The sequence below is a fragment of the Uloborus diversus genome, chromosome 4, assembly GCF_026930045.1.
Source record: "Uloborus diversus isolate 005 chromosome 4, Udiv.v.3.1, whole genome shotgun sequence".
Taxonomy (NCBI): domain Eukaryota; kingdom Metazoa; phylum Arthropoda; class Arachnida; order Araneae; family Uloboridae; genus Uloborus; species Uloborus diversus.
The window spans coordinates 135286867-135301636 of NC_072734.1; the positions used below are offsets into that span (position 1 = coordinate 135286867).

General features: G+C 30.9%; 1 protein-coding gene across 1 annotated transcript in view; it reads left to right on the plus strand.

Moving 5' to 3' along the window:
- The window catches only part of LOC129220157 (pre-mRNA-splicing factor ISY1 homolog), a 32932-nt gene that overhangs the window by 13644 nt on the left and 4518 nt on the right, over window positions 1-14770 (plus strand). The window contains exons 2-6 of the mRNA XM_054854511.1: window positions 1545-1567; window positions 2465-2631; window positions 3874-3986; window positions 8916-8977; window positions 11763-11818. Coding sequence (XP_054710486.1) covers window positions 1545-1567; window positions 2465-2631; window positions 3874-3986; window positions 8916-8977; window positions 11763-11818 — 421 coding nt within the window. The remainder of the gene's footprint in view (window positions 1-1544; window positions 1568-2464; window positions 2632-3873; window positions 3987-8915; window positions 8978-11762; window positions 11819-14770) is intronic.

A 14770-nucleotide genomic window follows, 5' to 3' on the forward strand; every position in this document is an offset into this window, starting at 1 on the left:
GATCTAAATCCTCTTGCAGCTGTTTTACTTGTTCTTCATTTTCGACAATCCCCATAACTTTTACATCGTCAGCAAAACAATTCATGCTTCCAGAAATATTTTCATTGATGTCATTCATAAATATAATAAACAAAAGAGGCCCTAAAACTGATCCCTGAGGAACCCCACTTAAAACATCACTCCAATTAGAATGATTTCCTCTCACAACTACTCTTTGCTTCCTACCAGTAAGCCAATTTCTAACCCAAAGTAAAGTTTTTCCTCCTATTCCAATGTCAGCTAACTTGCTGAGAAGAGCAACATGCGGTACCTTGTCAAAAGCTTTTTGAAAATCAATATAAACAACATCCACACATTTTTTGTTATCTAAAGCTGAGGTAACCTTGTCGTAGAAATGCAATAAATTAGTAGTACAGGATTTACCTTTCCTGAAACCATACTGCAAACTAGTCAACACACTATTAGTCTCTAAGAACATCATGATCTTAATTTTGATCAAAGTTTCAAAAATCTTACAAATCACCGAAGTCAAACTTACAGGTCTATAATTCCCAGCAATACCTTTAGACCCCTTCTTGAAGAGTGGCGTCATGTTAGCCAGCTTCCAGTCCTCTGGCACCGTCCCCGAGTTATAAGAAGCATTGAAAATATTCAAAATAACATCCACTAATTCCTCTGCACATTCAACTAAAATTTTTGGATAGATATTATCTGGTCCCGGAGCTTTAGTTGCTTTAATCTTTTTCAAATGAAATAAAACCTCCTCCCTGGAAAATACAAAATCCTCAAGCTGTATAATAGCTTGTGTAGAGAGTCATAGTTACTCCCACCGTTTACCCGCGCTTGGATGAATTTCTTCACTTTGACATTCAGAGCACTGGGCAGAAATCACATTGCGTCAGCACCGGAGGCTGTAGTTTCGCTAGATAGTAGATAGGGACAGTTACGGATCGAACTTGCCGACTTCCCTTACCTACATTGTTCTATCGACTAGAGGCTGTTCACCTTGGAGACCTGCTGCGGATATGGGTACGGGCCGGCACGAAAATCACTCTCTAACAGTATAAATCAAAGTCAACAATAAGTATAAAGTCAACAATGTGAACATGTGCACAAAGTTGCAAAAAAAAAAAAAAAAAATCGCAATTAATATTTTCTTCTTGCAATCAAAATTGAGATAGTTATAAAATAATTTTGTTATTGATAAGCCTTGTTCACTTCATGCTCTCTAGTCATCATGAGACTTCTCATGATAAATTTATCAAAAATCATTTTCTATGAAAATGACAAAGTTCTTAGGGGTAACCGAAAAGAAAGCAAAAGTATTTTTTTTTTTGGAAATAATTCAATTGTAATCAATAAACTTACATAACTATCTGTATATTTATTACAGCAAAACTCTATAAAAATTTATCCTTTGACATTAAGTGTAAGTGTTGTTAGTTTTTTTTTTTTAATTATGAGTATCATGTGTTTTGTTGTTACACATTTAATTCACTAAAAAATAAGCTTAATTTGAATTTCTTTCTTTTTCTCTTTTACAGGCTCGTAACGCAGAAAAAGCTATGTAAGTATTAAACTATTTTAAATTTTTTTAAAAGTTGTTTTACGTTGCTGTTTTTCTTAAATATGGCGATGGTTCCAAATATCAGACAAGACAACATGCAAATGAGCAGTTAATCACTAGACATTCTATATTTTATAGGACTAATTTACTCTTATGCAATATTTTCATCTGCCCTCTCTCTCAAGATTAAAACAAAAACACCTATTGTAAGAGCAACGCTTTTTGCTAACCAGATTCAAATATGTGAGCAGCTACTTCAATTTCTATCAATTTGTATAGCACAGTTTGCAACTTTATGAGACATCTTATGCTCAGGATATGATTGAAAAATATTTGTGCTTTTTATATAGAAATTTAACAAAAATCAGTATTTTTAAAAGACTTTTAAAAAAAAGTATCTCTTAATGTAACAAATTATTTGGAATAAAATGTGGTGATGAAAGTGGACTTGATACAAAATTCAGTCTTAGAATTGGACTCATAAGAAAACTCCAAAATATATACTTATCAAGTAATTTCAATTGCTGAAATTAGATTGTTCATTTACTGCAGTATGGCCCAACCTTCTTTTACCCAAGGGCCACACCTTACATTGAATTCTTATGGCTAGAGCACACATACAATCTTGAAATATTTGAAAATTTTCCAAATAACACGAGAAAACATAGAAGAGGAAAAAAATAATTACCAACCAAAAACTGTTTTTATTATTGGATTACGCTTTTTTTATTTCTAGAAGCCAATTTCTGAACATTTCTCCAAATTTGTGATATTGTGACAAATTGTTGTTTTTGATTTGTAGCATTGAGCAGAACAATGGGCCGCACAAGTCAGCTTTGCAGGCATGTGGGCTATAAGTTGGGCAACATTGACTTAATGTGTAATGTTTCTTCTTAGGACAACTCTTGCTCGTTTTCGAGCAGCACAGTTAGCAGAACAAGGTAAAGGCCAGCAAGAACGCCGACCATTTTTGGCATGTGATTGTGATGATCTTAAATCAGCAGAAAAATGGCGCAAACAAATTATTGGAGAAATATCAAAGAAAGTTGCTCAAATTCAAAATGGTAAAATTATTTAATGAAAGTTGAATTACTTATTTATCTGCTTTATAATATTTCTTTATTTATTTATTCAACCTACTGATTCAGAAAAAAGTTTGTATGTAAAAAAAAAAAACTTTTGAATTTCCCTTTCAATCATATTTATTTAAAATTCTGCAACAAAGCTCAGTTAATATTTATTCGGATCCCTCTAAAATTTGTTTTCTTCTGTCAGGAGACTGACACTTTTTCTTTTGTTTAGTGCACTCAATTATTTTCTAGTGCATCTTTTATTCTTTCTCTTTTTCTTATTATTTTTGTTATTATTTTTTAAAGTTTTAATCAAAATTTGTATGCAAATAATTTTTTGTTATTTTTTTCAGAAATTTGTTTAACACTTGAGCTCTTTGATTTTTATCAGTTATTGATTGTTACATTTCAACATTTATTAACACTTTAGTGCAGTATTCTCCCACTGTAGTTTTTACATTGGCGCCTGTAGACCAATCCAGTCAATTAAAAAAAAAAAAAAAAAAAAAAAAACAATCCAACATTTAGTGTAATAGCTAATTAACAAAATCTGAATTCATTAAATTGTTTTTGTTTGATGTTTTTATTTTAGGTGTTTGACAAAAATTTGGAAATTGTTTAATTTAGTTTTTTGAAATGCAATTCAATATTTTTGTGATAATTATTCCCCTCCCCCTTTTAGTGCTTATGGTTTATTAGTTATTTAATGAAAGCTGAATTATTTACTTACTACTGCTTTATAATATTTCTTTATTTATTTATTCAACCTACTTATTCAGAAAGAGCATTTTGTATGTAAATTCTAAATATCCCTTTAAATCATATGTGTTTAAAATTCTGCAATAAAGCTGAGTAATTATTTATTGGGATCCCTCTAAAATTAATTTTCTTCTGTCAAGAGACTGGCACTTTTTCTTCTGTTTAGTGCACATCAATTTTCTGCATTCAAAATTTTGGATTCACAGCTTTGGTTGAAATCCAAATTATTCACTTCTTTATTTACATAACAAGTTAATGCTTGTTGTGTAAATAAAGAAGCAAATAAACTACCTTACATTCTAGAGATATTTTCAGCAAAAACATCTGATTCTCTTGAGCAAGGAAAATTTATGTTTTTATTTTAATGCTATTCAGAATTCTTGATTTGATGCTTTATTAGTTTTATCTAGGCTTCTATTATTGTTGAGACAGTTTTATAAGAAATGATAAAAATGATGAAAAATTTCTGTATTTCAGCTGGTCTTGGAGAGTTCCGAATACGAGAGATTAATGATGAAATTAACAAGTTGCTGCGTGAAAAAGGACATTGGGAAACAAGAATAGTTGAATTAGGTGGTCCAAATTATGCGGTAAACAAAACATTTGAAATATCTTTGTATTAATTTATTTTGGTCTGTCAATAAAATACAAAGGAACATGTGTGAAATATTAAATCCTGTTTGTTTTAATCAGGGTTAAAGCGGGGTTCAAAAGTTAATTAGCATAAAAGCTAAAATTGAGGGAAAATTTTTACCAAAATGCTAAAATGTTATTCATTCTCATATATTAACATATGCCTCAGTGTGTTTCGTCTCCAGTTGAAAATAAAATTCATATTTTATCTGTGACAAATTTGAAGAAATAAGTACAGCAGCTATTTTTTTAAATGCAAAATAAAAAAAGAAAACAACATGATTGATCTTTAGAAGGTTGCAGTCCCTCCTCCTAATAAAGCAGTTATTGGGGCAATGCCAGATAAGACAAAGTCTTGATGAACTTAATATCTTAATGAACTTAATGAACTTAATAGTTGTTTAATCATCTTAGCTAAGATTTAAAATGATTAAGTTGATTATGGCCATGCATACTTCCTCTCTCTAGGATCATACATTTTTTTCTTTTTTTTTTTAAATGAATTTTTTATTTCAGCAAAAAAGCGAAAATGCATTGCTTTGTTTTCACAATTGAGATATTGTTTTCGCATTCTGCAAAAAATGCGACCGTAGCAGAAACCCTGGTTTTAACCCATGAGGAAATGTATTTTCCAACTCATGCTGAAATAAGAACTACATTTTAAATGGCAATGTACATTTCATAATTGAAGAGCTCAGTGAATGAACATTTTAGTGACATTTCTTGGAAAAGAAAAGACTTTTGTGTGAATTATATATTATTTTTGTAGTCTTATATATTATTTGGTAGCCTGTTTTTTTATTTCTACGTGGGATCTTCCTCAGTTCTTGATAGATTTCTTTGATTTATCCCTAATTTTAAAACTTATTGTTTATTCTACTGACGAGAAATAGACCCAAAGTCTAAAAATTATTTTTTCTGTCAAAAAAACCTGTTTTAAAGCACCCGACTGAGGCTTTCAGTTCAATTTATAAGTTTAACTTGCTCCTTGATCGGCAGAGCAGAATAGCTCGATTGGCAGAGCGTGCGACTGGTAACCAGAAGAACGAGTGTTCGGGCCCTGTCCCGGATGATCTGCACTGAAAAATTAGACAAATATCATGCATTACATGGACACTTATGAACAATAAATAACACGAGTGAGGGAATAAAATAAATGAGATAGGAATGCTCCTTGCTATGACGAAAAGTTGATGCAACCTGGAGCTCAATTGATTCTTAATTATAAGGTTTTTGTTTTGTTTTCAAAGCTTAGGCTCCGGTCAGAAAAATAAAGCATGTTGTAAGCGAAAATATAAATATCAGGTTTAAAATTTCAGACTACAATGGAGTAATTTTTGTTCAGATAAAAATCGTATACTAAAATATAAATCTTCCAATTGTTTTTGTTGAATTGACAGTTTTTGACTCTTTGGACAAAAAAACAAATTACTATCCCAAATTGAAATTACGCTTTTCATTTAGTTAACCTATGAATATTTAGTAGAATACAAAGTAAAACATTAAAATTACTAACAACTTGATGGGTAAAATATCATTTTTTTCTTCTTTCGGCAAAAAACAAATAGCCAGTCACATTTTTATTACATTCGAATAGCTGCGCTTAAAAAACGAACATAGTTCAACTGATTTTGTATTTTAACCGATCGTTTAAATGATGCACATGTGCTGCCATCTAAGCCATAACGGTTCAAGCAGCCTGCGATATCAAATTGTATAAATTTTCAAAAACAAAAACACTTCTCTTCAATATCTTATTTTATATACTATTTCTATGGATTATTTTTCTGTCGGTATGCGAGTTCCTTATATTTTATTTCTGTAGCCTGTTTTTTGTTCCTAAGCGAGATCTTCCTCAATTCTTCATCGATTTCTTTGATTTACCCCTCATTTTAAAGCTTATCGAGCCGGCTAATGACAAATATCAGACCTACGGTCGAAAAATCAATTTTCCGGAAATGCCCCTTGCTCTTGCATAACCTTGATGCAGCTTGTAGTTCTTATGCAGATTTTTTTAAAATTCAAAATTCCAACCCAATTTCTAATTTTTTGCACCGCTTTCGGCGAAAAAAAATTCACAGTTAAACCTGTTTTTTTTTTTTAAATAAAGCTCAAAAGCACTGGGCTTCGTTGTTCGGTTTCATTGATAAGTTTTTTTTGGTAGAGTGTTGGCTATAAATTACCTGAACTTTGGGTCTGCCATTATAGCTAATTTAGATTAATACTACGCATTACAGATTAATATTACGCATTACGTGTATAGTGCAGCTCTGGTTAGTTGAGCTGTGACCTTGACTATGTTTACCTGATTTAGGGGAGTTTAGTGAAAAATAGACGTGTTATTGGGCTCGGATTTTAGTTGGAATATTTTTGAAAAACTATTAAGAAAGTTTCCCAACTCAATTTAGCGCCAATTACTCCTCCCTATTTACCAAAACAGGGGTAAACATTGTCAGAGTCGGAGCTTAACTTTTCAGAGACTCACAATACTCATTACAGCAGATAACATACGTAAGGCAATAACATAAACGCGACGGGAATGCTCCTTGGCATTTAAACTCTTTTATGCAGGCTACAGTTATTATTCAGCTAAATTGACTATTAATCAAAGGGTGTTCTTTCTTTTCTTTAAAGCTTTAACTTCGTTCCGATTACTAAGCATAATGTAAGCATAAAAAAAAATATTAGATTAAAAAAATCAGACCTCATGGGAATCCTTTTTGCGCAGAAAAACTCTTCATTGTATGCTGAAATGTAGATTTTGCTGTTAGCAGTGTTTGACCTTTTGTTTAAATAAAAAACTACTATACCAAATTGAAATTACGAGTCTCACCCAGTTAACCTTTAACTATTTATTCGAATACGATGTAAAACATTAAATTTATTATCAACTTAAAAAATAAGAAATACACTTAAAAAGCGGAATCAGTTTAACTGGTTTTGGTTTTGAATTTTAAGTTTTTGATTAAAAGAAAAACATGTGCTGTCATTCAAGCCGTAACGGTTAAAGCAGCCAGCTATGGGAAATTGTATCAACTTTCAAAAATAAAAGTATTTATTTTCAATCTAATATATTATTTTTCTAGAATGTTTGTTTCAATCGCTACGCGAGATCTTCTTCATTCCTTAATCAAATTCCATGTTTTATAAAGGCTAATGACAAAACATAGACGCATGGTCTTTGTTTTTTTAGCAAAAAGCTTTTTGGCTGTTTTTTATTACATGTTGCTTCAATGAATAGCACTTGAAAACAAATGCGAAGTTTCTCGGTTGGTTGGAGTGTCATGCTGGCAATCAGAATGGCGCCCAATCCATGCCAATACATATCTCTTTTATGCATCTTTTTTTTCCGTCACAGTCTCGCATAGGCAGGATTGTATTTGCCACAACCGTTTTTTCACATGCACAGCTACTGCTTTTTAACGAGTCACTTAGTCACTTTTAATGATATTTATGTTTGCGTTGAAAATACGTATAACCAAAAATGTTTACATCATCACAACTTTGAATTTAAGGAGGTTTAGTCGCTGATGTCTTCAAATTACATGCCTTCTCTTGCACGCTTACTTTTTTTCGTGGTTCTTCATAATGTTCTTTCTTTGAAAATTTTAAAGAGCAAAATGCCTTATGAAACAATTCGAAGCACAGTGCGAAGTTCTGCACGGGTCGACTAGTTAGTTATTATTTTCCTTTCAACACAAAATTTCCCCCTGTTTTGTTAACTTTCCATTTGAAATACGAACATAGATGATTGCTTAAATTAAGCTGTTTTCAGTAGAAATTATTTTCCAATTCATTATTGAAAGCATTGTAATTAAAGAAGTTGAGTTTAGAAACACCATTAAGAGATTGAAACATCAGAAAAAAAGTGAAATCTCATTGCAATAGCTTCCGTGTATCAATACTAAAACATTGTGCATAGCAAAAGAAGAATCTAAAAACTTTAAAAGCTGATTTTCTCGAATTTGCGCATTTCCACTCACTAATTTCTTCAATTCTTGGCAACCTTTTTTGAAAGTCATATTATTTACAAAGAGCAAAATATCAATTGAAAATTATCACTTTTTTTTGTCACTATTAAGCTGTTGAAACATTATCTTTTGCCTTATTTTCTGTTTTAACAAAAACTAAAAAGAAAAAATATAGGTATCTATGAACAATAGTATTCAAATATTCAAATTCTGTCTGCTGAAACATGACTACAATGAACAGTTTGTATTGATAGAGCAGATTGTTAAACTTACTCATCAAAACGGTTAGCTGTTTAGCGTTAAATTTCTTTAAGTTTTAATTTTACACAAAACGCCTGACAAATTTTAAATAGGGACATAGACTAAAGCTGAGTGATATCAGAATTTTAATACCATGCCATATTGCTTTTTTTTTTCCTCCAAATATCAATATAATTTAAGCTCACTAATTTAAGTTTTTTTTGGATGTGTGTGGGGGGGGGGGGGAGGATGGGTTGCAAAGGACATAAATTCAATACATATTACATAACTAAAGTCTGTAATGGAGAACAGCCATCAGCCAACTCGGTGAATAAGTATTCCAGCAATTTAGTCTAATAATAGTAACTTAAGAGGGCCATGTGCGGAAGAGGAGGCATGAAATGGACTAATGCCCTAATTTATACCATCAAAATTTTGTTAGTGATTTTGTAAAAATAAACAGGTTTAATTTATTTATTTTTCAACAACTTTTACCGATTTTATTTTCTAAAGAAAAATGGGACAATTTAATGTTTCCTTCTTTTTTTTTCTTTATTCATCATCTTCCTTTTTTTTTACTACTTTAAAAATCAAATGCTTTTAGCATGCATAATATTATTCAATTTAAAAAATAGATTATATGTGTTTGTTACACCGTATTTTTATTCTTCTTAGAAACTGGGTCCTAAAGTGTTGGATCATGAAGGTAAAGAAGTTCCTGGAAATAAAGGTTACAAGTATGTATATGCTTTACTTTTCCTTGCAAAGAATGGTTCCCTTATAGCTAGTATTCTGCCTCTTTCAGTTTTTTTTTTTTTTTAGTGGGGTTAAATAAAAAATAGTGCAGCAACCAGTAAAAGAATATTTTTTTAAATCATTTTTTTCTTTTCGCTTTTTTCTTGTCTAAATTAATGGTCATTAGTCAACTGAAATATTTATTTGCATCCAAATCATTTCAATATTTTTAAAGTTTGCAAAAGAAAGTATAATTTATTTCTTCGCACCTTTGCGACATCGTGACCCTTCAGTAGACCACACTGGACTTTCTTTATACACAAGCTAATCCACCGTCGTGTCACCTACTATGGAAAATGAAGAATTGTATTGCTGAAAAGCGTCTTGCTGTGTACTGGAGGTACAATCATTCAAAATGTTAAAAAATACTTTGAAAGATGTTGTATATTGAGTGATCATGTTAAAAAAAAAGATTTGGAAATATCAATTTTTAATATGGTAAAAATAGTCTTTCAAAATTTCCTCTTTCTTCTTCAAAACTCCTTCATTTTATTTCTAAAATTGAGTACAAGTCCTGACTTTATGTCATAACAACGGCTACATGGGTAGTTTTGTTCTTTAAAAAAGTTTAAAAAGCAGGAGGAAAGAGGATTAAAAAAAAAAATACATCTTTCACTTGAAGCTGCACATAGTTGAACTGACTGAATGGAGCTCTAAAGATAGCTGTTTTTTCTATCCAGATCAGAGGAGCCAAACGATCACAGCATCTCCACTATGGGTTTAGAATGGTAATTTGGAGGATTTTGTAACGACAAACATATTTAACAGGTCATGATTAGCAAACATGGGCAATCTTCAACAGGCTAGCATCAAGCCTGGAACCCTTCAAACACAAGTTCAATGCTTTACCAATCAGATCACCAAAGCCCAAGTGACCCCTTCGTTGCTTTAGTTGTAAAATATTCTGACATGTTTTTTTAGAAAATGTGTTTGAATCCTTGGTATCAAGATAAATTCAGCACCTCGGAGCCAGAATAACGCAAGTCTACAAATTTGCGATTTTCCGTTTAGTAGTGCATTGTATGTAGAATCATATTCTGCATCGAGCCATATAAACATGATTCTAAAAATGAAAAAAAAGAAACCTTCGTAATTATTTACCAGTGTTAAAAGAGTGTAAGTCCCATCCTTTGTATGCACCAAGTAAACGTTTTCCCACTCACCTGAAAAGTAGTGATTATGTGACTTACGTTAGTCTGACTCTGTAGTACAGAATTTCGGATTGTTATTCATGGTGTTCTGCTCTGTCTCAATCTCAGAATGCCTCGCTGTATGCGACTGTATAGTTCATTCATTTTCTATAATTTATTGAACCTCGTTAGTTATTTGGTGATTTTAACGTGTAAGGAAACAGCTTTTTCTATGCTATATATGTTGCAGGGATGTGCCAGCTGCGAAAATTGCCGATCCTCTGCCAAACTGCTCCAAAAGACCGCCAAATGGACTTTTCTGCGCCAAAACTGCAATTTTGCATTTAATGTTGTTTCTTTGGCATATTTTGCAGTTTTGGCAGAATATCATCAAGTTTAAGCATTTGGAGCTTGTTTTTACGATTTTTGCCCAATTCAAAATCCGATTGCATCCGCTTTTGAAAAACTCGAACGTTTTGATTTTTTATGTGATTCTGTTCCTTTGACTGGAAAAATTTTGCCCTGATAATTATTTTCAACCTTTGTTATCTTTTGTTTTCAGTATATAAGGACTTGTGAATTCATCTTCTTGCCACGTCCACTCGAAAATGTCAATCCAGTTGCATCCAAATTGATTTTAGCAAAAGCCATCTGTAAAAATTAATATTGTTCACCAGTTTTTAATCTTCGTTTTTTAAAAGATTTTAGGACAGAAAATTGATCTCTAGTTTTGGTTGGAGACACTTAAGAAAGCAAAAATCTGGGAATTCTAATGCTCTGGTACTGAATATGCAGACATTTCAATTTTCTCAGAATCAAGCATTTTTTTCCATATTCTTTCTTAGTCTGTCTTAAAATTTTAATTTATTTATTCATTTTTTCTTTTTTTCACATTTTTCATATTTTTTTTCATGTGTATTTAAAAATTTGTTAATCAAGTATTTCAGTATATAAACATATATGCCAAAAAATAAATAAATAAATGGTCAAATATAAGTGAATAACTTAAGCATACCAAAAAAAAAGAAAAGAAAAAGAAAAAATAATCTATCTAATAGCTCTTTAAAACTCACTTGTAAGTTGTCGAGGTAAAGTTTTTAAATTCAACCATTCTTTTGTACTTTTTTTAAAAGCCTTTTTGAATATGTTACGTAAAAGAAAACAAACTTTAAAAATAGGTATTAAAGCACTCTAACTTAAATATTCACTAAAGCTAAAGCAGTGATGTATTAAGCAAAGTAAATGTATGAACTAAATTTAAATCAAAAGAAGTGTAAGAAAAAAGTAGAGCAGGACAGGACTTGTATTTTGTGAAAAATATTAGACAAAAAAAAAAAAAAAAATGTAATCAAGAGAGCTACAATTTGTAGTTATCATTATGGTGTTTTTGCATTTTTTTGCATCCTTAAGCTCCTTTTTTATTATTTTATCATGTCACACGTGTTTCTGTGTATGAAATATACATAGTTGCTCTAAATTGATGCAAAGTTTAAAATTTTGCTGCTGCAAGCTGCTCCAAATTTGCATATGTGTTTGAAAATGATTATTGTGTATTGATTTTATAATTTTTTGCATATTTTACCCTATATTTTTATAGATATTTTGGATCATCAAAAGATTTACCTGGTGTTAGAGAGCTGTTTGAACAAGAGCGTGAGTATATTTAATGCATTGTTAGGTTTTATTAAAATAAACTTTTGTTTCATTGAATGCTTCTTGTAAATTTAATATCCTTTTGTTTTGAACACAAGTTAGAATCCCCCTTCCTCTATGTCTGCAATTTTGCAATCGAACTTTTGATTAGAAATCTTTTTTTTTCTACCTTTCATTTTTATGCTCTATATTACCTTTTCTTGAGAAATAATGTTTGATATAAGTGATGTACAATTATGTGAAACGTAGATAAAAAAAAATTAAAAAATGTTTTCTAAATCTAAAGACTATTTCTATAATATTGGTTAGCACTTAAAGTTATGAAATAATAATGAGTGTGTATGATTTCTTAATTACAACACCAGGGGTTGATTCAGATGCAAATTGAGTGTGGGTTGCAGTCCCTTCACAAAATTTCATTTTTAAAAACAGTTCTTTTATCACCTTTAAAATTTGTCTGAAAGCAAAACATCAATAAAAAAAACTCCAACTTCCAAGCCATTCGCAATGAAGTCCCCCCTCCCTTTTTTTCTTCCATTTTTTAAGCAAAAAAAAAACAAAGCAAAAAAACACGAAAATGCCTTGTTTGATTTTCATAATTTAGGTTGTGTTTTCGTATTTCATGAAAAATGCGACCATAGCGGAAACTAGTTAGTCGCATGATTGAAGTGGCAGAAACTAAATTATCTGCATACATGATTGATTTCTCTGCATTCTTGACTACAGCTATAAGATCTGTAGACGACATAATCTGAGACTTAAACATTTCATGACAACTCAAATCTTTAATATCACATTAATCTGATCATAATTAATTTGTAATTTATTTTATGTTTGTGAATTCTGTACCTCAGAACCAGAAGGACGTATGAAGTATGTAGTGATAAATTACTTTTAAATTAAAAAAAAAAAATGTCTTCAAAAAATACCCATGAAGTAAAAAGCAAAAAATAACTAATTACACTTACGTTCTATTTCCTACCTAAACCTAGAAATGAAATTCATTTTACAATTCCAGTACAAAAATCAACTAAACTAAACGCCGAATTATAAAATAAACGCGGATTTAAATTACTATACGATAAATTATTTTAAACGCCTAACTGATTACATACAATCTCTTAATTTTTAATACCCTTTTGAAGTCGGGGCCTCCTATAAACAACTACATAACGTAACTGACAAACCACCGAATCCTGAATTAAACAATAATTAAACTGCACAAGAAAATAGTCTTTAAAACTAAACCTACTCAGTTAGGTAGTAGTTTATAGGAGACCCCAACTTCAAAAGGTTATTAAAAATTAAGAGATTGTATGTAATTAGTTAGGTATTTAAAATAATTCATCGTATACTAATTTAAATCAGTGTTTAGTTTATAATTTGGTGTTTAGTTTAGTTGATATTTGTACTGGAATTGTAAAATAAATTTCATTCCTAGCTTTTGGTAGGAAATAGAATGTAAGTGTAATTAGTTATTTTTAGCTTTTTAGTTTCTGGGTATTTTTGAAGGCTTTTTTTTTATTGAAAAGTAATTTATTTTATGCTTTTTAGTGGTGTAAATAACAGGGCGAGCATCTTGGAGACTTCCGTCGACTGTGAAGAAAGGCTTTTTCGAATGCGTAACTATGTACAAAAAAATTTGTCTTCATCATTAGTTCAACTTTATCAAAGTTTGCTTTTCGAAAGCAAATATACGAGTCACTAAAAAAAAAAAAGAAATCGCTTTAAGTTTAAATTTGTAAAATTGTAAATTTTAGAATTGTAATATTGTAAATTGTAATTTATGTATTTATGTTTCGCAATACATGTCATGTAAGTCGTGATAAAAGTCGCATGTTTCTTCACATGGCCCCACTATAGATGAAGATTAAAAATTCCGCTAGAATGAATTTTATGTTTGCTTCAGAGAATCCTTGATTCAAAATTTTCATTATCATTACTCTTAATAATATATTTTGTTAGTACTTTCTTTAACTATAGGTAAAGAAAGTATATACCTTTGTTTTATGGCCTTTGTTTATCAATGGGTTTTATATTTAATCGTTTGTGAGGGAAACTGCATGAAATTTATTGTTTTACCCTTAACTTTTCCCTAAAGAACAAATAGGGTAAATCAAAGATTTGGAACCTAAGTTAGACCACCCCTAAACAAAATCACCGCTAAACAAAAAAAAAAGCATAAAAATTGGTTCACAAAGTGAGAGGATATACAAAGTTAATAATAAAGTACAAATTGATTTAAATGTGAGTGATGTTTGAAGAGTTCCTTCAATTTCATCAAACCTGAACTTGATTACCATTAGACCGCCGAGGAAGTATACTGTTTCAAACAAAAAAAGAATTTTCCTTATGGGTACCAGCAGGGGCGTGCACAGAACTTTTGAAGCCCATCACAAATGACTTTTCCGGTGCAGTGATTACTTACACTGCACTGATCTTTTGTGTACAGAACTACCCTGTTGTAATTTTTATGGACGAAAATAAACTTAGTTCCGTCTTTAAATGCCATCATCTTTTCCTTTAATAATGTACTAGTAATGTAATAGTTTGATAATCCTTAAAGTATTCTTGACATTGGTGCCAAAACTCAGATGGATTTGAGCTGAGAAACAAATGTTGCTAGGTACGGTACTTTCTGATGATTTGGTTAAGAAACCTAAAGCACCGATCCGGTCACATGATTCAACTACGACGACAGAACACACGTTTTGCTTGAACTTTCCAGTACTTTACTTTGAAATATATTTCGGGACCTAAAATTGTTGCTTTCAAGAAATGAAGGCTTCACTCTCTCTCTACGTTTTATATGTTCTAAATTGACATATCACAGTAGAAAATTTCATTACAAAAAGCAGAACTGGCTTTCTTATTGTCCTTTGGCAACGGGTTAAATATTTATTTCAGTTCTCGCTCAACAATAGGTTAAAATAAATATTAATCATTTGGGAG